The sequence below is a fragment of the Ambystoma mexicanum genome, chromosome 3p (genome assembly GCF_040938575.1).
Source record: "Ambystoma mexicanum isolate Mex_15411 chromosome 3p, UKY_AmexF1_1, whole genome shotgun sequence".
In the NCBI taxonomy this organism is placed as follows: domain Eukaryota; kingdom Metazoa; phylum Chordata; class Amphibia; order Caudata; family Ambystomatidae; genus Ambystoma; species Ambystoma mexicanum.
The window spans coordinates 903,269,515-903,296,723 of record NC_090925.1 but is presented as its reverse complement, the minus strand read 5'-3'; the positions used below and the strand labels follow the sequence as shown (position 1 = coordinate 903,296,723).

Genomic DNA, 27,209 nt, shown 5'->3' with positions numbered 1-27,209 from the left:
GAGGGGACTTCTCCACTGGCACCTGTAAGAACAAATAAGAACTGCGTTAGCACGCGCACTTCAGTAACGCTGCGCATACTCACCGAATCTTCCGGCGACGCTGGATCCAGGTCAGTTGTACGAGCGCAAAAACCCTGCAAAAGAAAGAAGAGACATTATTCATTGCGCTCGCCCAAATAACGCAGACTTATTTCACTGCGCTCTCTCTCATAACGCGGTGTATACTTACCAAAGCCTCCGTGCCTACTTACCAGCCCACCAAGTCTCCAGTAGCGCTGAACCCGGACTCGAGGCGCTAATACCACATAATCCACTCCTGCAAGGGAAAGGGAGAGACATTACCAGGCGCTCGAATTTAAGACGCTGCACATTCCTACCAGCAGCTGACTTCTACACGCAGCGCTACTCACCCACAAAATACCTTGGCAAACAAGGCAATATGGACAATTCAGGACACTCAACATCCTCCGCGCAACGTTCACTTGTGGAAAGGACTTTCTAGCCAGTGAATAAGCTGGCACCTTGAACACTCAACAGATATTGGCATCATTCATATGAGTGAATCGCGCCCCTGTGAATGCAGGATGGAGTGCAGACCCTACTAAAAATCAGGGTAAGCCCTTAGGGGACTTCACAGCACACAGTAAAGAGAAGGGAAGGGCCTAGGGGAATCAGGTGAATTCAGGTGTGTGTGTACATCTTGTATTTAACAGGTATCCCTCCGGGTGAAACAGGGGAAGTGAGAACTCGGGGTCAAGTGAGGCTCATCCATCGCTCCTGCAGAGACACAGGTGAGTGTGACAGTAGCTAGAAACGGAGTCACGGTTACTTCGCGCGTGCAAAATTAGTGCGTACATGTGAAATCAGAGGAAAGGGCCTAATCGTGTAATCGTGTAAGTTACGTGACACGCGCTGGCATTGGGCATTGACACGTGCTGGCCGTTGGGCGTTGGCGTTCAGATTCGGGATAAAGGAGTGCTTAGGAGAACATCACATGGCTTGTGCGAGTTGGAGCGGACGGACGTGTGGACTTTTTGGGGTGCCACGCATTTTGTTGAATACTGTGACAGTGTTAACTTCTAATTTTGGTGGGGATTTGTCTCTGCCATACAAGCGTGTCTTTTTGAGTGAGTCGCGTATGCATTATTCATACTCTGGCTGCCCCTATGTATCGCATACCTCTATTGTTAACATCACAGTGGCTTTCGTGGGCTTCACGTACGCATTCTTTGTGTTGCTGGGTGCCACAGCGTACCACATAACGCTTTTTCTTTTTCTTTTCACGTTAGCTACCGAGGGTCACGTACATGCTTTTTTGATATTTGGTGTGCCTGTGCGTTACGCGTCTCATTTATTTTTTCACTGGTGTAAAACTGAGCCCTGCTGGACCATACTAGTATGTTTTACATCCCATACCCTGCCCCTTACTGCAATTGCCCAGGACAATTGCTTGGTGTGCCTCCCATTGTACTAATCCATCTGTACCATGGTTGGGAAGGCCCTAAGAGGGAAAGTTGGCAGAGGTGTCCAGGGTCGGGGAGGTGCAGGGAGAGCTGTGCACCACCCCCAACAGAGTCAGGGAGCTGCAGGTGATGCTGCTGTCCCCAGCACCCTGGGTCAGGGAGATGCATCGTCATCTGCTCTCCCCTGCTTCCAGGTTGAGGCACCTGCAGGGGCAGCTCCTGTCCCCAACAACCAGGGTCAGTGAGCAACTGCAGTACCTGTTGTTGTCTCCCCCACCCAGGGACATCGACACACAGGGGCAGCTGATGCCTGTGTGTCCAAGGAGAAAGGACAGCAACGCAAAGCACATGGACCCAGCTCCCAGGTTGAGGCACCTGCAGGGTCATCTGCTCTCCCCTGCTCCCAGGTTGAGGCACCTGCAGGGGCAGCTCCTGTTCCCAACAACCAGGGTCAGGGAGCAACTGCAGTACCTGTTGTTGCCGCCCCCCCCAGGGACACGGACACACAGGGGCAGCTGATGACGTGTGTCCAAGGGGAAGGGATGACAACGCAAAACACCTGACCTCAGCACCCTGGGTCAGGGACCTGCAGGGCTAGTGAATGACCCAACATCAGTGGTTGATGCCATGTCCCAGGCCACTAGTGGTCCAGCCCCTAATGCCCTAAGTGTTACCAGCCACACTGGGTCTGCACCACCTTCCAAGAGGCAGAAGCGTGCAGAACAGGGAAAGGCTCAAACCCAAAGCACGGCAAAGGAGACCGTCACAGCGAGGAAGAGGAGCTTCAATGATGTTGAACTCAAGATCCTTGTGGACTACATGCACGACCACCACTGTGACATGTGCACGGGGCCAGGGAGCACCCATACACCTGCTCAGTGTATGGTCCACTGGCTGCGAGTCACGATCACATCAACTCCTTGGGGAATGAGAGGTGCACCGCTCATGAGATCATGAAGCGGTGGAATTACCTCAGCCGCTGAACCAAAGGGAAGCTGGGTGCCAACCTTGCTTCTGCCATGTTGACTGGAGGTAGGTCACTGCAGGAGGAGGAGCTCACTCCATATGAAGAGGCCATGAGCGAGTTGATTCATGTGGATGAGATGCAAGGCGTGGGAGGCCTGCCGAATACAAGGAAACGTCCGGTGAGTGAAGAAGCCTGTGCATCCAGAATAGGTGTATGTAGATTGAATGAATTGGTATGATTGTGTGGCACGTCTGCCTGCATTTGTATGACTGCCATGGGTGAACCATGTCATGGTCTACTGACTCGAGCTTAGCGTACTGTAGTCATCCACAACTGTCAGATACTAATACACATTTCCAGCATGCAAACATAACCTGGCATCTGGCTATGTACATCAGTGATGTTAGTGACTCAGCTATGCCAGTCAAGTGCTTGTGACTGAGGCACGTGATATTCATCATGCACTGCATGTAGTAGTGGTTCCATCCACACATGTCCATAGGTGGCTTCATGCTACACATACCTTCCATGCACACTGTCAGCATGCGGGACCTTGTGCCATCAGTGTTCGAGCATTTTGCTACACCGTCCACATCCCTGCCGCAGCTGTGGCATTGAGCCCCTTGTAAGAAATCAGTCTGGAGTCATCCATGTTGGCCTGCCACACTGGACCCCCCCATGGGTGCATGACCCTGTCCCTCTTTTGTGTCACAGTCCCCTCTTACCATCTCCAAGCACATGTCCTCACTCTCTCCACATCACACACCTGGGACACCACACGTCTGTTGGGAATGTCTGCAGTGCTTACATGGTCAGGGACATGGGATGTGGTGGCAAGTGTGCAGACGCTGTGATTTCAGGGATTTTTGTACATAGTGTATGAATGCAAATTATGGCATGTTGACATGCATGTAAATATGTTGCAGGACAGCATTGTGATGACAATTAACATGATTCTTCATGTCTTTATGTGTCCATGTGCAGGCAATGAGCCACCAGATCAAGGGCAGGAGGTAGAGGAGGAACGGGTGGCTGAGCCCCAACAGAGCACCAGAGGAACACGTGTTGTGGCAGCCCTGGTGTTGCAGTCCATCCGGGGCATGACTCAGTATGAGTCCACCTCCAATGATACCAGTGGCTCTGGTGGTGAGCCGGGCGTCCATTCCCATATGCTGTCGGAGGTGAGTGCATCAAGTGATGGTGCTGATGTAGCCTGTGTGTCTGCAGAGTGTATCGTCCCCTCACAGGGCCAGTCAGTGTTGCCACATCCGTCTGCGGTGGTTACGGCTGCAACGCCACGCTCCACTGTATTGGCTTCCGATCCTGGGACAGAGGACCAAGGGAGGGATGCAGTCCTGTAGTCACAGACAGCGGATTCACATTTAGGGCCACACTCTCTTGCTTCCAGCAGCCGTAGGGCACGCACACGTCGCAGACATGTCGTGGCTGGTGATAATGTGTGGGAGCAGTCAATGTTGCATATTGCACAGCAACAGGCCGCTTCCTATGAGGTGTTGGCTCAGAGCATGGATAGGGTGGCCAATTCCACGTTCTCACGAAAAACACAGGAAGCGCACCAGCTGCAGGCATTGCGGTCCACATGGTGCTCACACAGGCTGCACATGGTGGCCAGCAACAGGAGCCGATGGACCGACCTGAGGTCTCTGCAGGCATGCCTGGTTGCAGAGGGTCGGGCCCACAGGGCAGCCCTGAGGCGAGAGTTACTGGCTCTCAGAGCTTCAATAATAGTGCGAGAGGCAGCATGCAGTGCACAGTGCCAACAGCAGATGGAACTGTTGAGTCATACCATCTCAGAGGAACTCTGTGCATCCTGTGAGGTGTTGCATGCGGACCTCCGAAGCTTCATGTTCCAGATGCATTCATCTGAGTCCCACCTGGCTGCTGCCATGGAGGACCAGGCCAGGGCCTTAAGTGGTCAACCTCCCTTACCACCACCACCACCTTTGCATTCTACACAGGAAGGTGGCAACAGAAGCGACAGCACTTCCAATCCGTGATAGCCGTGCGGTCCATGTACCCAGGGAGGGAATTGTTTTTTCAACTTCCACACATGTGGGTGTTGACGTGCACCCTGCCCCTCACCCCTCCTGGGTGGACCTCCCCCCGGTCCATGATGGAATTTCTTTTCTTTTTTCACCCCCCCCCTCCCCACCGACCAGATGTTGGCATGTGATATTTTGTTTTTCCCTTTCCTGGTTCTGCTCTTTGTTTTTTTTCATTCATTGCCCTTGAGGTGTGCCATTAACTCCTCAGGGACTATACATGTGCAGTGGTATACATGCAGGCATGCCTGGTGAACTAATCTAGCATGTTTGCATGGGGGTGCACTGAGTGGCATGTGCAGGTAATCATAGCTTTGTTTTTCCATGGCACGGGTGTGCTGTGTCAATTATACTGCAGAATGTCTGTTTTAATATGTTCGCCCAAGTTGTTCCAGTAATCCGTGATGTGGCGGTGACTGCTTTCCTGGGTGAGACATCCTGCACCATTCGAATTCCCTCCACCAGTCAATGTCGTTCCTTTATCAGATTAAGAAACACACATATTGGTGAAGGTCATGTGGGATTGACTGCATTCAGACGCTGTTATTTGGTAAGCATTTGCACTGTCTTGCATGTTGTGCATGCATCATTGTTGGCCATCTTTGATGCATGTGTGTTACACCCCGGTGTTCACACCTTGTGTTGTGGGGGGCTTTTCCACTCAGTTTTTCTCCCATTGGAAACTGCTATGGAGAGCAAGATAGAACGGACTACATTTCCATGCCGCTCCATTTCCCATGCCACTCTGTGTCATGTGACTAGTTCCTCCAATCACGTCACTTGTGACACTCTTCCCGTTTGCGGCCGCTTCCGCTTTCACCCTTGTAAATGGACCCGTGATACGCAGTTCACTGCTTCTGTTTGAAGTTGCGAAACCACATCTGAAGTTCCGTCTTCATTTGCCTTGGCCCTCTGTTGTTATCGGAATCCTTGCTTGTTCTACGGACTGTGTTTGCCTGTCTTTTTTGACTCAACCTCCAGCTCGTGTATCAGGACTTTTGCCTGCCTTCTGGACTGCATTTGCCTTCGTCTTGTGCTATCTGCGAGCCCGTGTACCAGAACTCCTCGCCTGTTTCACAGATTCCTTTTGATGCCTTCTTGCTTACCTGCTCCTGCCGGTGTTCCTCTCAGCCAACCCGCTTGCAGCTCCTCAGCCTTTCACGGATTCCTCTGTGGTGCAGTCTCACACAGCATATACCTTGGCAGTGCTCGAAAACGGTGAGTCTGTGTGAGAAGGTTACCCCTGGGTCTCGGGGTATGGACATGGACAGAGCAGGGCACTCTAGCCAAGGACAGCAGCAAGAAGACATAGACACAATGGTGTCTGTAACAAATACTACAAGTCCCATAATGCTTTGCAATAAAACACCGTCATCCGGCCAATATCTAAAAACGATTACTACCTGTCCCATAATGCATTGCCCACCAGCACAGCCATCCGGCCAAAACCTAAAAAGTCCTAAATCCCCGTCAGTTAAAGGACACCGCAGGAGACACCTACCCTACCACAGGGGCCGGGGGACATCGGTAATAGAACAGGGGCGGCGGGTTGAACCACAGAAGTAACAGGGTGGACTGGCTGAGGAAGAGAAAACGTCAGGAACCGATGTCAGGAGGAGGGAGGGGCAGGAGCAGAGGAGTGGGGAAAGATTGAACGCACCTGGGAAAGTGGGAGGGGGAGGGGTTAACAAGTTAAAACCAGCCTGTCGGGAATCAAGCTTTCTCGTTGTTTTTCCATTCAGGGACAAAGTACGAGCAGTGAGGAGTGGCAGGAAGACGTGTCAGGCTACGAGTGGGCATATTAGGTCAGAGAAAACCTGGCATTCAGCAAACCCTTATGCCAGACCCAAGGCGCTGAAGCACGGAACCGCAGTGAGAAGGGGCTAAAGGACTGAAAGGAATGCTGGCTCAGGTCCAGCCCACCCGTAGCAGTCTGAACGAAGTGGTGCCTTAAAGTAGCTGCCGAGCAGACATTTGGAAAGCAAGGCATTGCTGAACCAACGTGTGTTTTTTTCGTTTTGTTTGTTTGAACACTGCGAGCAGAACCCCAGCAGGAGCAGGGCTGGTAGCCAAAATCCCTAGAGCGCTCAGCAGAGAGGCCACAGAAGGAAGGTGACCGGACTGAACTCAGAAGCAGAAGTTTACGTGATTAAGAAGCCCAGTGAAGGTGGAGAGGAACAAACTTGTTTTGGTTCCTTGTGTGTGCATCTGAGAAAGACCTATTAATGTATTTTGGTTTTTTCTTTCTTTTGAACCGGAATAAAGAACAATTGCCTATACATACTCACTGTCTCCCGCCCACTGATTAACAGTGGTGGCAGCGGTGGGATTCGGTAGCGCCGACACTGAGACCACACAATGGAAGCTGTGATAAAGACCTTGGCTGAGGGACAGCAACAATTACAGCAGCTTATCCAAGTTCAAGGGCACCAAGCCCAAGCGGACAGGCAAGCCCTACAACAAGCCATCCAGGTGCAAAGCGCTGCCCAAGACCAAGGAAGAGAGGCGTTAGGAATACTGGGGGAAGCGGAAGATGCAACCAGAACCCAACCCGCGATACCTCCCACAGTTCTCCAAAAATACCAGACGGGAGATGACCCCAGTTTCTTCTTTGTCAATTTTGAGCGTATAGCAAGAGCTGCCCAATGGCCACAAGAAAGGTGGGCCTTCTTCCTAGCCCCCTTACTGACGGGGGTAATGCAGGGGGGGCCTACCAAGCAGCAAACCCAACGGGAGATACGCCATACACAGAACTGAAAAAAACTATTCTGGAAAGACTTGGTATGGATGAAGAATCATATCGGATCAAATATCAAGAGACCAGGCTAAAACCCAGAGAAAGTCAGAGACAATTGTTCTATAGGATTCAGGGCCTAGCAGAAAAATGGCTGCAGCCCAGCACTGCTACCATTGGACAAATTAAAGATAAAATGATGCTGGACAATTCGTGGAGGCATTGCCCAGTCCCATCCTGAGGTGGGTCAGACAGCACCACCACTTCATCCTAGCGGAGGCCATTGATGTAGCCACGGCCTACCATAAAGCAGGGGCACCCAGGTCCGTCATGATACCACATGTAAAACAAAATGCGAGCCAGCGGCAGTGCGCCAGGGCCATATCGGTCCGTGCCAGCTGAGACCAGACCCCGGCCTGAACCTAGGATGGCCACAGGCACCGGAAACCAAGAAAACGCTGGTCCCCAATGCTTTGAGTTTGGGGAATGGGGGCATATAGCCAGGTTTTGCTCCCGAAAACAAAAACACGAGCCCATGGAAATTGGGACCATTCAGTCTCAGGAGTTACGACGAAGGCAACTACCTTACGTGATTGAAGCAACAGTGGACGGACATCCCACGCAGGCCATGATGGACAGTGGAAGTTGCCAGACAGTGATTCAGCCAAATGTGGGCAGTCAAGAAAATAACCAGGTAAGCAGTATAGCTGTGAAATGTGTGCATGGGGACGTAAAAAAATATCCTTGCAGGGACATTACCTTAGGTATAAAAGGGGAAAATGTTCCAATCAAAGCAGCCGTGATACCCTCTCTTCCTGCCCCAGTCCTGGTATGGACCGATTTACTGGGATTCGGAAAATGGTTAAAAGAAGCACCCTATTTCGGGACAGAACTGGAAGAGTTTCCAACAAGGGAGCATTTGTCCAGGGCCCAAAGAAGGAAAATGAAGTCAGGAAGGAGGGCAGAATACCAGGACATAGCACTGATTGACTGGAAAGTGGAAGACCATATACCCTCCTTCCGCACAGAAACGGAAACTGATGATTCCCTTAAAGGAGCCGGGGAACAAGCACAGAATAAAGCCCATAACGCCGGATTTACACCTTGTTTTAGAGAAAAACGTGGCCTACTGTACAGGGTGACCAGAAGTGTAGATAACACAGAGAAGGAACAATTGCTAGTACCACAATCATATCGCAAGAGTCTGGTACAGCTAGCCCATGACCACAACACAGCGGGTCATTTGGGGGAGAATATGACACTAAAAAGACTTCTACAACATTTCTATTGGCCTGGGGTGTATGCAGAAGTGACTAAATATTGTCAAGAATGTTCCACCTGCCAAAAGACCAGCATGCATATTCCGCCTAGGGCTCCGTTGCAAAGAATGCCCATCATTAAAGAACCATTCCAACAAATTGGGATGGACATTGTTGGCGCCATAGAGCCAAGCAGCCGGGGTTACACGTTTCTACTGGTGGTAGTGGACTACGCCACCCAGAAGCGTTTCCTTTAAGAGGTACCTCGGCCAACAAGTATGCAACGTCCTGCTTCCCTATTTTGCAAGAGTGGGGATACCGCAAGAAATAGTGACAGATCAAGGAAGCAATTTCATGCCCTTAATAATGAAGGAAGTGTGTAAAACATTGGGTATCACCCATTTGAAAACTTCTGTGTACCATCCACAAACAGATGGGCTAGTGGAAAGATACAACCAGACCATACCCCAATCCTCTACAGGGTTTTCCCCTTTTGAACTATTATTTGGAAGGCAACCAAGATCAATTTTGAACATATTAAAGCAAACTTGGGAGACACAAGAGGAGACTACACTGTCAGATTATGTAAACGATTTACAAAAACATCTGGGAAACCTTTGTGATTTTGCTCAAGAGAAACTAGGTCGAGCACAAGTACAGTAAGAAAAATATTATGATAAAGGAACAAGACTACGTACTTTCAAGGTGGGGGATAAAGTACTGGTATTACTACCAACAAGTAACAATAAAATGTTGGCCCAATGGAAGGGTCTGTTACACTTCGGGCTTCCTTGCAGAATACGACTCCTTTACAAGCTCCTCTGTGGAGCAGATACAGGTTACCATGGCGCCTGTACAAACTACGACGGAGTCCGTGTCAGCTGACACATCCTGTACGTGGAAGACGTACGGCAAGACACGCCCCCATACGGCTTTAAAACCACCGTCTTTCAAGGGACTTGTTGCTGCTAATTAGCGTTACAAGCTACAGCGGTTACGTCCGTTTACTTCTTCGTGTTTTCTCCACACAAATTCCTAATCTGCTTACCTGGTTTTGACCCTTGCCTGGCTTCTGGATTGGCTTGCCTCCTCCTTTATTCCTGTCGTGCTCGCCTGGCTTTTGACCTGGAACGTTATTGGATCCTGCTTCCTGCTGTCTCTTGCGGTACTTTATTGCAGCTAGCTGCTACTAGATGCGGAACGACTTTGCCTTCCTCGCAGGTGACTTGCTATCAACCATCCGGAACTTTTCTACATCTTATCTGGATGCGTGTGTGCTCAGGTACATACTTGTAATTGGCAATTCCACCCATGCTATTCATTTTCTCCACGGCCTTGCTTGGATCTTTGCCTTTTGTTGGATTCTGGGACATTGAGTGACTGTCTTGTGAACGTGTCTTCAAGTGCATATAAACGCTTTGCTGATACTGCACCAACCCGACACTAGTGCGATCCTTGTGCCGTTCGGGGCTAGTTCCCTATACTAACATTCCTGTTTGTTATTTTCTCCTATCGTTGCCTTCTGTTTCATGGACTACTTTCCATCCTCAAAATATCCATATTCAGGTTAGTTGTTATTGGTTCGATACTTTCGGAAGTCTCGTTAGAATTATTCCCAGTCATTGTGCTCATTCATATTTTTGTAGATTCACCCCGGGGAAGCTCCACTCCAATATTTACCTAGGTATTTTCCTGTAATATACTGCTGTTCTGATTACTTGGTTTTTTTTCAACACTGTATAATATCTTTGAATTCCTTTGCAGCATTGGTATTGGCGGTGTGTGTTCTCCCCGCTCTTTTATTCAATTGACACCTCTGTCTGTCCCAATCGAAACAGCAGAGAGGTACATTGTAGAAAAGAGTCCCTCTTTGAGGAAGCCTGAGTCTTGTACTCAGGGGAGCTGGGATGGAAGGCTGAATATCGATTCTTGTACAACCATCATCTCCAAGTTCACTCATCCACATCTTGGGCCTACTTCGGAGTGGTGAGTAACAGGGTCCTTATCAAGTCACAAAAGTATTAGGTCCAGTGAACTATGAGGTGGAACAGCCAGACAGACAGGTGAAACACAAAAACTACCATATCAACCTGCTCAAATTATGGAGAGAAAATACCACCCCTATATTATGTAATGCGCTGTTCGACCTATCCGTGACAGAACAAGAGGTGCCAACCTTTCTCAGTGGGTTACAGGACGTGATGGTGGGTGAGCAGTTGAATGAAGAACAGACAATAGAAGTCTTTTCTGGACTTCAGGGTCGAACCAACTTGGTAGCACACCACATAAAGAATGAACCTGGCAAAATCGTGCGTCTCAGACCTTATCGTATACCAGAGGCCAAACGAGAAGACATAAATAAGGAAATAAATGAAATGTTGAAACTAGGGACTATAATACCATCCAAAAGCGCTTGGTGCTCTCCAGTGGTTCTAATGCCTAAACCAGACAGGACCACTAGATTCTGCATGGACTTGAGGCAATTAAATGCAATATCCCATTATGAGGCTTACCCCATGCCAAGAATAGATGAATTGTTAGAGAAGTTAGGGGCGGCTTCATACCTAAGCACCTTGGACCTCACTGCGGGGTATTGGCAAATACCCTTATACCCAGAGGACCAAGAAAAAACAGCTTTTGCCACACCTCAGGGTCTCTTTCAATTCACAGTACTACCATTTGGCCTGCATGGGGCCCCGGCCACCTTCCAAGCCATGATGGACCAAATATTAAGACCCCATGAATCATATGCAGCCGCTTACCTGGATGATGTAGTGATTTTTAGTACATCCTGGGAGGAGCATTTGTCCCATCTTAAAAAGGTGGTTACTGCGTTGGGGAAAGCCGGACTGCACATTCCCATAGCAAGCTACCTACTGGTGTCACACTACTGAACTGGTTTATGTGGACTACGTTGAGGCAATAGTGAATCACATTCTTGTGTCAAAACAAATATCACAGGGTATGCACATAAGCTAGCTTTCCCCTTGCGCCCTACCATGCGCAAGCGACGTGCATGTGGTTGGGGATGTGGGGGCACCACAATGTCCACAGGTACACCGCGCCGTGTTGCAACATTGTGCAGGACACATGCTGCCACAATGATCCTGCACCCTAGTGGTGGTGCATATAGCAACTCGCCACTAGAGCGGTCAAGGGAGCGGAAACGTGACTTGAACACTCCAAATGTGCGCTCCACTATGCACCTAGTTGCAATATGGGCTGTGTTGTATCTTACCTGGTGTCACGCCGCGCACGCCACTCACCTGTTCTGGGGGTCGGGGTCCTCAGCTGCGGCGGTCTCCCTCCTGGAGATTGTATCCGCGTTGGCGCCTTTCTCTACGGCGTTCCGCGGTCCGGGCTCCCGGCTCCCTGGGCGCGGCCATCTTGAATGTCCTGCGCATTCGCGGAACGTCAGTATCCGATGTTTCGCGCATGCGCAGTGACAGCGGCTTGCGTTGCAAGCCTCGCTTTGGTCCCAGGCTATAAATAGCTTCCGCAGACCCGGAAACAACGCGTCTCAACGCGGTTTGTTCCGTGTATACGCTCCAGGAGCCCTGCTTTGCCTGAGTCTCTGTTCTGCTCCTGTCCTGTTCCTGTTTCTTCCTCGTGCTTAGCCCAGTGCTCCTTTTTGCCTTGCCTGGTTCCTTGAGCCCTGCCCTGCCTTGGTCCCTTGCCCTTTTGGGTTCCAGTCAGTACTTGGTCCTAGGGGTTAGGTAGGTCCCTGTCTGGGTTCCTCTAGTTCCGCACCATTCCTTGGTTGGGAAGGGGTCCGGTCCTGGGGTGGTCAGTTCTCTTCCCCTATTCTTTCCTTCCTTCTTGGAGGGTCTGCCTCCCCATTACCTTCTCTACTGGTCTTGTGCCCTGCCGGTATCTGTGTCATTTCTACCACCGAGGATATACCGAAGATCTGTCCCTCGAACTGCTGGTACCAAAGTAGACATCATCTGGCCTTCTATGTCAGTGTTTACACTGTCCTGACGTCACGCAAATACAGAGAAGTGCTACCCGTGACGTTGGGAGCTGGTTCAGCTCAATCCTGTCATTTATTGTCAGGAGGGTGTTGGGTCGGTCCCCCGCGTTGCTCTTTCATCTTTGCGAAGATTCATCGACAGACTGGCAGCCTCATCTCCTCGCTCTCCAGGAAGAAAAGGTAACCAGCGATCTCGTGACACCTCTTATAACACCTGGTGTGGTGTTGCAGGGTTCCGTATTGGCGTCATCATGTAGGTGCTCAGAGGGTAGGCACTGTCCCCTGTAGAGGTTAAAATGTTTGCTATTGTATTGGTGTGTATGTGTATGTGTGTGACATGCATGCATGTGCTCGGGCATTTATACTCACCAATGAGCCATGTGTTGCCATGCCTCCCAGCTTCCAGGGCCCGGTGTAGGGGTGATATTCTGAATATTAAGTTATCATGGGTGGACCCTGGATAGTTTGCATATACAGAAGTAATGAGACCCTTGGCATCACATACAACCTGCACATTGATGGAATGCCAATGCTTGCGATTGTGCTCTGTGGCCCTAGGTGGACGTAAAGCCACATGGGTGCAATCAATCACACCAAGCACTATAGGGAAGTGCGCCACCCCATAAAAATCCTGTACCACGGGCTGCCTTTCTGCAGGTGTTCTGGGCATGTAGATGTGCCTGCGGACTGAGGTGCGTGCATTCATGATTGCCAACACCGGGTGTAGGCAGCGTGACTGCGTGGGCTGTGAAATGCCCCCAACTATGGCAGTTGTCCGCTGAAATGATGCAGTGGCCAAATAATGCATAACATTGAGCACCCTTTCCAAGGGGCTCAATGCTTAGGAGCACAGGGGGGGTGATGTAAGGTCATCCTCCTACTCCGTGACCAGATCTAATATAATATGAGGTGGAAACCTATACCTGCCATAGACCTGGTCATTAGGCATCCTACAAAGGCTGGTCCTAGGTAGAAAAATCCCTGCCCTGGCCATCCTCCTCCTCCTGCGCTGTCCCACAATCACTGCTGCGACAAATTGTACATTCATCATAACTGTATACGCGCGTTTGTTGTTTGCGTACCCTTTTCATGCATTTGCGAGTGCGGAGTGATGCTTACGCCATCTTTCATGTGGCATATGTATTTCCGGATTTGCGTTTCTTTTTCCACGCGACGGGGAGCCCTGTTCGATTCCATGAATACGGGTTTTTAGCGTGCGTATCGGCGGTGCAAGGATTTTACTTTGGTACATCCCTCGCTACGCCCATATTTTCGCTTGTTATTCCCCATTCCACGTGTAAGCCCTGCGCATTGTGTTCCATGAATACACAAACAGGCGCTTGCATGCGTTTTTGCGAGCATGCCCCCTATTTTCCACGCAAATCATTCCATGAATTAGGGCCTATGTGTCACAGATAAATGGAATACTGATCCTGATAGGGTTGTGGATCTTGAATTTGGGTTTGGGTTTGTCCTTAAGAAGTTGACAAACATGGATTATGAAATTGGTACAACACACTTTTGAGCTAGTGTGAAAGTGTGATACATTATTCAGATGGTGTGTATTATGAAGCATGCTAATTTTAGCATGGTTTCAGATTTGAATTAATTTAGTCTTGCAACGCTGATAAAGACTGATAAAAAAAATCACATGTTCTTGCTTCTATACTGAGTGGACACTTCGTTTTGAGGGGTCCCCATACATGTGTGTTAGCTTTTTGTCTTCTTTAACAGTTTTCATGATAGAACCATTAGTGTGAAGAATTGAATGTTCGAAAATACACCTTTGGTTATTGCAAACCTTTTTGATTGAATTGATAATCTAGATTATCTTTTAGAACTCCAGTACACATTTACCGCCCCATTCCAAGGTTGGCGGGGCGGTAATTCCCCCTTCCACCATTGCCCTTCCCCATTCCCATTTTTGCCCCATAGGGCATAATGGGAATGGGGAAGGCGCTAATTACGGTACCGCAAATTGCGGTACCGTAATTAGCTCCCTGGGTCCCTTTGCGGGTTGGTTTTTAACGCCTGCAAAAAGCAGGCGTTAAATCCCCCAACCCGCAAAGGGACCTCGTAGTAAGGCGGTAAGGATTTACCGGTACCGGTATTTTACCGGTACCAGTAAATCCTTACCGCCATCCGTGTAATGAGGCCTCATGAGTAGACTGAGCTAGTGTGTGTGTTTTTTAACACTGTTTTTAATAATGCTTGTGACGTCACACATTGCATCCCCACGCAGTGTACTTGACGCCTTTTTCCAACAGGAGATTTCCCCAGCTTGATAAACACTTGTCATCAGTTGCATACTAGTATTGTGGCTAATTTCCATTTCTTTTCCTGTCTGCTTTTAGATAAGCGGCACACCAGCGTAACCTAGCATTAGAGAGATTTCAGGTAGTTAGAGATAGAGCCTCACTTTACACTTCTGTCCTCTTTGTATGCAATCTGCAATTTGGGGTACCCCCTGTTGTATTTCGCATTGGTTCTCTGATGAAGGCCACTCTGGAATAGCGTGATCATTGTTGCAATTGTCAGTGTAATTTTGGGGCATTGTCCCTTAATTGTGTCATGGGATTAAAAGGTGGGCACCTTTAATACTTTACTAGTGTAGTTATTGGTAATTTTTCTCTCAGATAATTTATATATATATATATTACACGGCCACGGTAGTGGCCGTATAGTTATGGTTGTGTTGCTGTTTCCATAGGAAGAGCACTTTTTGGGCGGCTTATAACTTCGCTCCCCCTGGACGAATCCTCACCAAACTTTGCAAAAAAAAGTATATGGCCCACTCTGAATTATTTTGCAAAGTTTGGTAAGGTTTGGTCCAGGGGGGGAAAAGTTACAGTGGGGGGGGTCCCAAAACGTCTTTTTTTCCCATAGACATAATGGGAAAAAACTTTGCTCACGCCTACAGCCCAAACCGCTGGATGGGTTTTTACCAAATTTGCAGCAGGAGGGGCGGCTTGGTCCCGAAAGCGTGTTTTTGTTAATTTGGTGTAAATCTGTCCAGTAGTTTTCTTTTTTAATGACCAAAACATAAAGCAAAAAAATTAGTGATGTCTATGTCCGCTCCGCGGACACACTTCCCTGTTCGCTCCGCGGACAGGACACCGATTGGCTAATTGACTTGTGTCATGTCTGCGGACACCTAACGTGTTCGCTGATTGGTTGGCGTGAAGCGTGAGGTGCGTCAGATTTTTGGAAATGCCCGCCATCTTGGGACATCGGCCGGTGTCTGCGGACATCGCGGTAAAAAAATATTTAAAAACTCAACATTGCACTTGTCAAACTTATCAAATAATCTCTGGGGAGGAGAGGGGTGATGAGGATGGTATGGAATATGGCTGCAAGAAGCAAAAAAATGGGTGGTTTTTACAGTGAAAGTCCGCGAATAGTTCGGATGTTGGCGAACAGTCCTGAAAAGTTTGCGAACACCTCAGCATTACAGGGTTGGTGAAATGCAGTTCTCCGTCCAATCGCTGGAAATATCAACGCAATGGCTCTGAATAAATGGAAGGAATTCCTTAACCAAGAAAGGATAAGATATGACATATCACTTGAAACCCTACTCTGCAGACCCCAAAGAGCCAAAATCCAAATTGAAAGATTTGATTGGATATCAACAATAAATGAAAGAAACGGATACAAACTCACGTTAAATTGTACCACCGAAATTAAGAGCCTTAAATGTGATCCCTTGCTATCTGAAGCTATTTCCTGACCGTCTTATTAGAGACACCTTCATGAGTCTGTGTCTTAATGTACTTCCAACACAGCAAATCCTTGGGATTCGAGCACAGAAAACCCTCCGACATCAAACATGCAGGTATTGCAAGGAAGATGACAGTATTGAAAGTCTACATCATTTATTAATGCAATGCCCAGCCTTAGCAGACAAACGCCTTGCAGTCGCTATGCTCTACATGAAATCCAACAAATCTATGGACCCTAAAGAACAATGGGCATACATCTTATCTGGCAACAACATTTCTATGACAACTGCGGTTATCCGCTTCTGGCAAACAATCCAGACACAATTAATACCGGGTCATGGACAATCGCCTTGTCTCGGATAAATGCAGATTAATTATTAAACTCTTTTGTATGAACTAATGTAACGAGTTTTTTTGACAAATGTAAGGTTTAAAGCTATAAACCATATGCATTTTAATAAAAAAAGAATGCAATTCTTGGATTGCTTATAACTTTGGCGCCACTTAATGGTACTGCATGTATATTCCTGGGCTGATTCTGGGTGAGTATGCAAAGTTTGGTGGGATTCTGTCATGAGGGGGCAAAATTAGAGGGGGGGTCCCAAAATAATGTAAAGGCTTATAAATGAGGTGCCATTTGACGAATCCTCACTTAAGTTGGGAAACTGATAATACATTTACGTAGGAATGTTTTTCCGAAGTTTGGTAGGATTTTGTGAAGAGGGGGCAAAATTAGAGGGGGGTCCCAAAATAATGTAAAGGCTTATAAATGAGGTGCCATTTGACGAATCTACACTTCATTTGGCAAACTGATAATAGAACAAGATATACATGTTTTTGCGATGTTTGGTGGGATTCTGTCAAGAGGGAGCAAAATTAGAGTGGGGGTCCTAAAATATTGTAAAGGCTTATAAATGTAGTGCCATTTGATAAATCTACACAAAGGTTTGCAAAAAGATTATAGATCTAGATTTAGATGTTTTTGTAAAGTCTGAATGGATTTTCTCAAGTGGGGTCTAGGTTATATGACGATTGTATGTGCATACATTTGACACTTTTGAAAAAATAAAACATGGGTGGATTTCCAGCAAACTTGCATAAGGAGCATTGGCAAGGACTTACAAGCATGGTTTTGCAAATGTGCCAGTGTTTTATTATTTGACAAGTGTCATAATGCAGATACAAAAAATAGCGGTATACCTCTAGTGACTGAGGGGTAGCCTGTGGCCATGGGAAGTGGCCAGATTGTCCGGGTCATGGAATAAGGTCATGATCCAGACAATCTGGGTACTGGCTATGACCACAAGGGACAAAACATAGGATTAAAGTGGCCATGTCCACCTGGGTCTGGCTTTGTGGTAAAGGTATTTGAAAATAGGATAGATTTGAAAGGGAAGAAAAATGTGCTTGTGGTAATATGGTCATAGGGTTCTCTTTTTGCCTTCTGTAGGCTGCTATGGAAAGCGAAGAGGGGCCCTGTATGGAACCCTCACCTTCTCTTTCCATGGTGGCCATCCTGGAAACAGATTTTCCTTCCTACACCTGGACACCGCAGGCGTCCCGGTGTTGGAAGAAAAATCCTATTTTTTAGCATCCCGGGTTCCCGCTTTGGGAACCTAGGGTGCTAATGACCTTCATCCCCCATTTCAGGGGCTGGAATGGGGGGATAATGGTCGAGAGAACTCGTTATCCACCCTCGCTTCGCTTGGGCAGATAACTTGGGCTGCTGGGCTGGTATCCACCGGTCCATTCCCTGGAACAGAGGATGAACGCCACAATATTCCCATTAGCATAGCACAAAATGCAAATGGAAATGTTGGAAAATCTTATTTAGTCTATGTACTTTACTGAGAAATATAAAGTAGATTGAGTCTATACTTTTTTTTTTTTTATTCTATTTTGTAACTGTGAAAGGTGGTTCCTAAAGGAATATGTTGTTTTTGGATGTATTTGTTTTTGGTAGGAGAGCTGAGAACGAAAAGGTGGGGAGGGAAATGAGGGAGGAGCAACCAAACACTAATATGGAGGGGTAGGTGGACAAGGGAAAATGTTGCGTGTGTGAAATTTCTAAGTTACGGGCCACTGTTTCTCATGCTCCTTGATTACAGCAGTGGTGGTTGCTCTTGGGGTGGAGGGATGGCATTAGCTGATGCCATTTTAAGATAAATAGCAGTTTTGCTAAAAGTATGTACTTTGTACTAGCTTGTTAATGGATAATGAGTAGGAATAGGTGTTGGAGCTGTGCAAGGGAAATGTTTAAGTTGGAAGTTCCTAGATCAGTAGAAAATGCAGTTCTGAACTGTCTGCCAAGCAGAGATCTTATCGTGTAGTGCGGACGGGTTCGCAGACATGTCATCATGCCGCGCGTCAGCGTATGGTCATGTGGCACTGTCCAGAAGGTCCGCTATGACGTCAGATGTTCGTAGACGTCGACGGATGCAAAACTAGTTGAAATAGTTGCAAGGAGTGTATAGAAGTGTTCAAAATTATTCCAGATGGTGTGAAATGGCAGAGTTCTAAGGTGAAAATTTGGAAATTGTACACAAATATTGCTATATTGGGTAAGTATGATATTAGTAAGTTGTAGGAAAATAGCATACACTGGTAAAAACCTATGAAATTCAATGAAAACGTTATGGTTACGTTGCACTAATAAAAACCTTTCAAATTCACTGAAAAAACTTTGTTAAAGGGACGTTATGGTTAAGTTGGACTAATGAAAACCTATGAAATTCAAAGGAAAAACTTTGTTAAACGGACGTTATGGTTCCAAGTAAAACCGAAAACCCCCTGAAATTCGCCAGTTATGGTAAGCTAAGCAACCATAAGTCGCGCCACCACCGTGCACTGCTAAGACTAACACCCAGGACATCAAAGATGACATCACAAATGTCATTGATGATATCACTGATGACATCACACATGAAATACATTTTGATGAAAAGTCTCTACAAGAAGTTGTGTTTATAATGTTGATAACAAGATGACAGGAGTGATCGGGAGACCTATCATGAACTACTTAATCTATTAAAGAATGTACTCATCTAATATAATTGTTTTGGAGTGTTGTTGGTAATACAGAAATCTAATCATATATAAACATAGGCAATGACTGCAGCATGCACCATAGAAGTACACTATTTATAATATTGTAATTTTGGATAGTACAATAATGAATGCTCCCTTATCAGAGTTTTGAGTAATGTTAAACATGTAATAACTAGCTAACAATTCAAGACTTACAGCACTTCTGCTGGTACAAACAAAACATATGAAGCACAACAATGCATACAAATCAGAGGCACATACAGGGAAACTAAAGTAAGGAAGAAAGAAACTGCATCATCAGAAAATATTAATGACATTAAAGTTTATCTTCATGTATACAAATGAATTGTGTGTTTGAGGCCTGCTCATTTCCCCATGTATGTGCACCATGAGCTGAGACCAAATCCTAAGGAAAGTACTTAAAGAACATATGACAAGGTTAACATCTAGATATATAGCACCTTTTTAAATTCATTATTCTGACTGCCAGTGAACAAAACCACCTGGCCTATACAATTAGATACTCCCCCCAGACTGCACTTAAAAGTCCACCTAAAAGCATACCTGTGGCGTTACTACATTCAATTTCTCCCAATAGCTTTCCCGTATTCCAGCTTGCTAGAAGAAGGTCTACCCTAAAGCGTAACTATACTGTAGTCGCAACTAAATAGACCGCCTAGCAGCATATCCTAAGGTATAGCTACACCTCAAAACAGCATAAAATATGCAGCCTAGTTACAATTAAATACACCAAAACCTAGAATAAGTGAATAACACCACCCTGCTCAGTAGAACCCTGAAACCAAGACTAATCTCTCCCAATAATATAGCCAAACTTATAAAGTCCGACAAAGTGCAAATCGCACCTGAAACTACACCTAATAGCACGTACTAACCATGAGTGCATCCAACCCACCAGGGTCTGCCGGAAACGACCACCGTGGACCGCCTCCACTCTTTGGCCAGCCTTGCCTCCCATCCCCCCCTTCCCAAACCTTCCCACCCCCTACCCTTCCCCTTTCCAAACACCAAGCCAGAGGGGCACGGTGGCGAGCCAACCACCCTTAGACCACTGCTCCCCCGATCCCCTCCACCGACCAGCCCACGTTGGTCATGCACGCTCCCCCCACTATCATGCCGGACACACCCTGCCCTGCAATCATGCACCCCCCGCTTTTCCCACTAACCCCCACCATCATCCCCCGCTGACCACACCCCTTCCCCTCCCTAAAAACTGCATGCCTAGCGCTAGCAAGAACAGAAGCATCATCCCTCTCCCCCTCTCTCACACACCATTTGCAAAAAAGACACTAAAGAGGAAACGTACCTGGTCCCCCTCAATCTCTCACCACTAATCGCCTCCCCTGTCTCGACCCACCACCTCATTCCCCCAATCACCGCCATCCCCCTCGCCTCACCCTTCCTGAAACCCCTCTCCCTCAATTTCTCACTGACTGCAACTGTAACTCCTAACCGCCCACACCCTACCTCCAAATCCCCCGTGCCAAACCCAATCACCCTAACACATATATCCAACCACTCCCACCCGAAATCTGCCAACTTTTCTGCTCGCCCACTTTTCCCATCGATCATCAATCACCCCACCGCTCTCCCTCTCTAGTTTCCACCCTCTTCCCCCCCAACCCCCTTCCGCTGCAGCTCCGACACCAACCCCACCTACCAAAGTGAATTACATCCTATTTAACGGCCGATCCGTAGCAAAAAACAGACACAGCATCTTTGACCTCCTCGCCTCTGACAAACCAGACCTGGTTTTCATCACTGAAACTTGGTTCTCTGACGACTTTGCCCCAATTGCCTATGATGCCCCCCCCCCCGACTACTCCCTCATCCCACTGAACCGTCCCTCTGGAGGCGGGGGAATAGCATTCGTCTTCAAGTCTCACTTCCACGCCTCAGTCATCGACAATCAACCTTCCATTCCTTTCTGCGAATCACTCCTTGTTAAACTATCCCTCTCCCCGTCGTTCTCACACACCTTCCTAATAATCTGCAGACCACCTGGCTACGATAGACAATTCGCAAACCACCTCTGCGACTCTATTGCTACTCTTCAACTAAACCATCCCAACCTCACCCTTCTTGAAGATTTCAACATATGGCTCGACATCCGCACCAACCCTATGGCACACTCTCTGGTTGACGGTCTAGACTCAATTAACCTCCAACCCCACATAAACGGTCCGACTCACTATAAAGGACACACTCTTGATGCCATCTTTAGCTCCCACAACCGGGTACATCTAAACCCCCCCCACCCCTATCATCTGGTCCGACCACTTCATTGTTTCTTTCGCCATCTGCTCACCCGACCCGCTTCCCGTACTTGAGTCTGAACCTCCGGATCTACGCAAATGCTGGAAAAAACTAATAATCGTTCCTGACCTAGCCGACGCACTCCTCCAGTCTCCTCCACCTACCTGCCAACTCAATAAACGAATAACCCCCGACGCCTTCGACTCATGGCTCAACACCTCACTAATGCGACTCACACCCTCTTGTAAACCATCAGCCCGCCGTGGCCTGTTCCCTAGATGGTTCACACCTGACTTGAAGGCCACTAAACAACTATATAAAAACCTAGAACGCAAATGGCAGAAAGACAAAACCCAAGAGAGCAGAGCCACCTTAGCCCGTCACCTTCCTCAGTACAAGGCCGAAATCCAGAAAGCAAAAAAAGCCCACTACAACTCCCGAATCCTAAACTGCAAAAACCACAGCAAAGAACATCACAAAATCATCTCCAAATTCACCAAACCGGCATGCTCTACCACCGTCCCGACCCCCTCACAATCACTGTGCGACTCACTTTCTCTCCACTTTTACGCCACGGCTCTCGAAAGAACAAATGCACTAACTACCAAACTGGATCTCTTACATCCACCAGGCAACCCTCCCCCATACCGGCCAACCCCCTGCCCGAGACCACTAAGCAATCAACATTCTATTCCTTTAGTCCAATGTCACCCGACCAATTTCTCAAGCTGCTCTCTGCCCGCAAACCATCCGGCTCTCTGCTAGACCCGTGCATGGCCACATCCCTCAAAGACATTTTCGCTTCTACCTGCACAGGAGAACACACAAGATCAATCATAAATGACTCCCTTTACTCAGGTATTTTTCCCAACGCATTCAAAATAGTTCATGTCAAACCGCTTTTTAAAAAAAACTTCCCTTGACCCTCTCGAGCCCAAAAACTACCGCCCCATCTCAAACACCAGATTCCTTGCCAAACTCATTGACCAAACCGCCTACTCCCAACTAAATGCCTTTGTTGAAGCCAACAATCTCCTTGACCCTGCACAATCAGGTTTCAGAGTCCGTCACGGAACTGAAACCACCCTAACTTCAATCTGGGATGACCTTAAAATCACGGCAGACTCCGCGGGATGCACCGCATTAATCCTTCTTGACCTATCTGCCGCCTTTGACACAATCAATCACTCAATCCTCCTTGACCGCCTCCACTCCCTAGGAATTCGTGGAACCACGCTCAAATGGATAGCCTCATTCCTCAAAGATAGGTACCAAATAACGATACTCTCCACCTATTCCTCACAAGCCCGACGAGTCGACACGGGAGTCCCACAAGGAGCATGCCTTTCTGCCCTCTTGTTCAATCTCTACTTGACTACCCTCCTACCAATAATTCGTTCACACAACATCCTGTGTTACGCTGATGACACTCAACTAATTGTAAAACTCCTGAACTCAAAACCCAACTGCCGACCAGACCTCGCCTCCTGCCTCCTTGATATAGAGCTCTGGATGACCCAAAGCCACCTCTTGTTAAACCCCTCCAAAACTGAAATCATGGTATGTGGCAACACCGAACTTCTTCCACACCCACTACCCTGGCCATCCGCCATGGGCAACTCACCGACTCCCTCTAACTCAGTAAAAAACCTTGGATGCACCCTTGACTCTGACCTAACACTCTCGTGCCAAGTCAACAACGTCTCAAAGCCCTGCCACTACCACCTTAAAACTCTTAGGCGCATCTTTCCATATCTCTCCTTTCCCAACAGACTCTCTGCGGTCCAATCAATTGTTATATCAAGACTAGACTACGCAAACCCCCTCTACCTCGGAGCCCACGCTTACCAACTGAATAAACTTCAAAGAGCCCAAAACGCTGAAGCCAAACTGCTACTTACGCTCGGCCCGAGAGACCACATCTCCCCAGGCCTTAAGACTCTGCATTGGCTCCCAGTGGCCCGAAGGGTGACTTTCAAAACCTTATGAATTTCTCATCGAGCATTGCATAAAACCGGACCTCAATATCTTCAAAACAAACTAAAACCCTTTCACCCTCCACGTCCTCTAAGATCAAGCTCAGCCGGCCTCCTAGTCATACCTAAAACAAACTCAGTCGGGTTAGGCGGATCATCATTCTCAGCCTTGGCCCCCACGCTGTGGAATGCACTCCCACCCCACATCCGCCTAACTGAAGATCTAATGTCTTTTCGCAAATTACTGAAAACCTGGCTCTTCCCCTAAAAACCAACCCGTACGCAAACTTACCCAAACAGTATAAGAGCAGCGCAATGACACCAATCCAACAAACTACTAGATCCTGAATAACAATAAGACAAATAACAATACAACATCAAGATCCATGTGAGAAATCGACAACTAATAATCCCTAATGTAAACTAAAAGGACAAACAGAATAGAACGAGTAAAATAGACCAAAGCAGTGAACTGGATAAAAAGAATAAATTATACAATAACAGTAATGAAGTATAAATTAATGAAATAGATGTAATGAGTGCAATGGACAAAATGATCAAAACGGGCAAAATGAATAAAGAGAAAAGGATGGAAAGATGAATAGAAGCGTCTGATGAGTGCACAGACAGATGACTCCGACCGCATGAGTGCATGGAATAAGTGGAAAGTACAGAATTGAAGATTCATGTAACCGAGACGAGAGTAGTGCATGAAATAGATAGAGAGCACGGAACGGATCCAGTGCGTATGACAAGTGACATGGCCTTAATCTATAATGCTTGATCAATGAACAAAGTGAATGGAGTGGAAGAAATCGTTAGAATGGATGAAGCGCGTGGAACGGATGAGCACGCTGAGCGGACAAATGCGTTGAACAGATAAGTGTGTGGATCGGATGAGTGTATAAAACGGATGAATGTATAGAACTGACGAGTATATTGAGCGGATGAGTGTATTGGGCAGATGAGTGTACTGGGCGGATGAGTGTGTAGAGCTGATGAGTATGTAGAGCGGACGATTGTGTGAGCGGATGAGTGCATAAGTGCAGAGCAGTGTCTAGAACGCAGGAGTGCATAGAACAGATGAATGTGCAAGGCGAATTAGTGTAGGCCAGATGAGTGTGTAGAGCGGACGTAGCTGCAGAGCGGATGAGTGTAGAAGTGCGGAGGAGTGTTTAGAACGTAGGAGTAGATGAATGTACTGAGCGGATGAGTGTATAGAGCAGATGAGTGTATAAAGCGGATGAGTGCACGGAGCGGATGAGTGCCTATGAGCGAACGACTTTGTAGAACTGACGAGTACATATAGCAGATGAGTGCGTGGAAAGAACGAGTGCATAGAGCAGTTGAGTGCATGGAGCGGATGGGTGCGTGGAGCGGATGAGTACGCAGAGCAGATGGGTGCGCAGGGCGGAGGAGTGCGCAGAGCAGAGGAGTGGGCAGAACTAGTGGGCAGAACTGAGGAATGTATAGAGCAGACGAGTGCATAAGATTGAATGAGTGTGGAAGGGAGGAGAGGTGCGTAAGAGCGGATGAGTGCGTAGAGCGGATGAGTGGAATGGTTCAGAGCATGTGGAATCGTTCGGAGCGCATGGAATGGTTCAGAGTGCGTGGAATGGTTCAGAGTGCGTGGAATGGTTCGGAGTATGTAAACCATCCTATCACATCACCATGCTTACTCTCCTCTTTACACCACCATTAAACTAGAACACAGAGATACTATGACACCATTCGGTATAGCTGTTCTCATACCAATATCTGCCTCATACTCCACATCACTCTAACTAATCACTGCTGGTTTCACACCCGCAAGCCAGTCGTTCTCCTCAGGCCTAACGCAGCCAGAACCGGTCTGGATAAAACCTGCCAGAACTAACACATACCCCTGATCTCTCAACCTCCGCACCTACCGCTATGAAGCAGCTAATACACGAATGCCACGCCAGCTGCACACATAGCCGGTGTTCACAAGCACCTTTGACTCTCTCTACTGACTTGAACTTCGGTTCCCGAGGGCGTTCAACCTACCAGCGCCTTCAGACCATACCAATGATACATAGGGCGCTATATAAATGCAAAGTAACATAACATAACATATATATGTCATGGAACAAAAACAAGTGGCCCAGATATGTGATGTCATCAGTGATGTCATCAATAACATTTGTGATGTCATCTTTGATGTCCTGGGTGTTAGTCTAAGCAGTGCACGGTGGTGGCGCGAGTTATGGTTGCGTAGCTTACATTAACTGGCGAATTTCAGGGTTTTTTCGTTTTTTCTTTGAATTGCATAGGTTTTTATTATGCCAACTTAACCATAACGTCCCTTTAACGAAGTTTTTTCAGTGAATTTGAAAGGTTTTTATTAGTGCAACTTAACCATAACGTCCCTTTAACAAAGTTTTTTCATTGAATATATATATATATATGTGTGTGTTTTTACCATGTTTTTGCTCCTGCCTACATACAAAGTGGTCATTATCTTGTGATGTCAGTTCCTGTGATGTCACTTCCTGTGATATCATCAAATGCAAATGAAGGGGCCTTGCAGTTAATTTGCCGCACTTGGCCCCACAAATCACAGGGCTGGCCCTAGTGATAATGATGGAAAGACAGTAACATGGACTCTCTTTTTAGAAGTCGAGGAAAAATATGGTAACAACTGTGTGCCACTGGCGTGCCTGGACCTAGATGTAGAGGCAATGATGTATAACATTCTGCAGGGTGACTTGTCCTATCAAGTACAATCTAGCAGTGGGGGTTGAGAGTAAATACTGTCCCCCAAGTTAAAATTGTCAGAATTCTGTGGCCATTTGCCCTTAAAATGCAAAATTGAACGGTTTTGTAAATAACTATTTCTCCCCCCAACGTATCTGTGTTTTTAATATTATGCATGTATATATCGGTCTGCAGTATCGTTTAATGTATGAGATTTCATCATGGAATTGTATTTACCTTTATAGCTCTGTGGCTGTGCTGAATAAAAGTCTTATAGAGTGATAAAAAATGTAAAAAAATGAAACTCCTGAAAATCACAACAACCAAACACAAAAGAAAGAACAGTGAAATTAGTCTCACTTCATGCTGAGTAAGGTTAAGCAGGACACGCCCCTCACCGGAAGTTGTGCGCTGCTCTACATTTTTCATACTCTATCGTCAAATTAACTCGGATGCGGAAGCGCGGCTTCACTGCTTCCAAAGATGGCGGCTTTGAGAGTAGGTTTGGTGTTGTGTTTGTGGGGAGCGAAAGTCTTTGGAGCCGGTCCCGACAGGGACACAACAGCAGAATCGTACCCTGAGACTGACTTCGCGGATCAGCTGCAGGAGGAGTTGCTCATCACTCCGCTGAGTTCCGGTGACATCGCGGCCACCTTCCAATTCAGAAGCCGCTGGGACTGGGACTTGCAGAGGCAGCGAGGTGGGGAGCTAATGGATGCAGCGCCAGGGGGTTAGAGGATGATCTCAATCTGAGCACGATTCTATGTTCCTACTACGGTACTGGATTTCCAAGGTCTAAGACCTCACTGTTTCTTATTCCACAACATGTTTTTAGTGTTAAACTTAATAATTAGTGTACGCCAGATGTCAGAATAATAACCATGCCATGTCCTTTGACCAGATGACATCGCAGAAGATTAAATGATTTGTGATCCAGCTCGGATCGCAGGAAATGACTGCGGCCCCTGACCCAAATGGTATTCATGAGAAATGAAAAAGTGAGTTTTTAGCA

At 47.3% G+C, this 27,209-nt stretch overlaps 2 protein-coding genes across 2 annotated transcripts in view; one reads left to right on the top strand and one right to left on the bottom strand.

Annotated features, from left to right (window-relative positions):
- Window positions 1–26,579, bottom strand: part of CBFA2T2 (CBFA2/RUNX1 partner transcriptional co-repressor 2) — a 462,052-nt gene extending 435,473 nt beyond the window's left edge. The window contains exon 1 of the mRNA XM_069652143.1: window positions 26,558–26,579. The gene's annotated coding sequence lies outside the window, so the exon portion shown is untranslated. The remainder of the gene's footprint in view (window positions 1–26,557) is intronic.
- PIGT (phosphatidylinositol glycan anchor biosynthesis class T) overlaps window positions 26,571–27,209 on the top strand; it is a 324,961-nt gene continuing 324,322 nt past the window's right edge. The window contains exon 1 of the mRNA XM_069652141.1: window positions 26,571–26,897. Coding sequence (XP_069508242.1) covers window positions 26,681–26,897 — 217 coding nt within the window. The 5' untranslated portion in view covers window positions 26,571–26,680. The remainder of the gene's footprint in view (window positions 26,898–27,209) is intronic.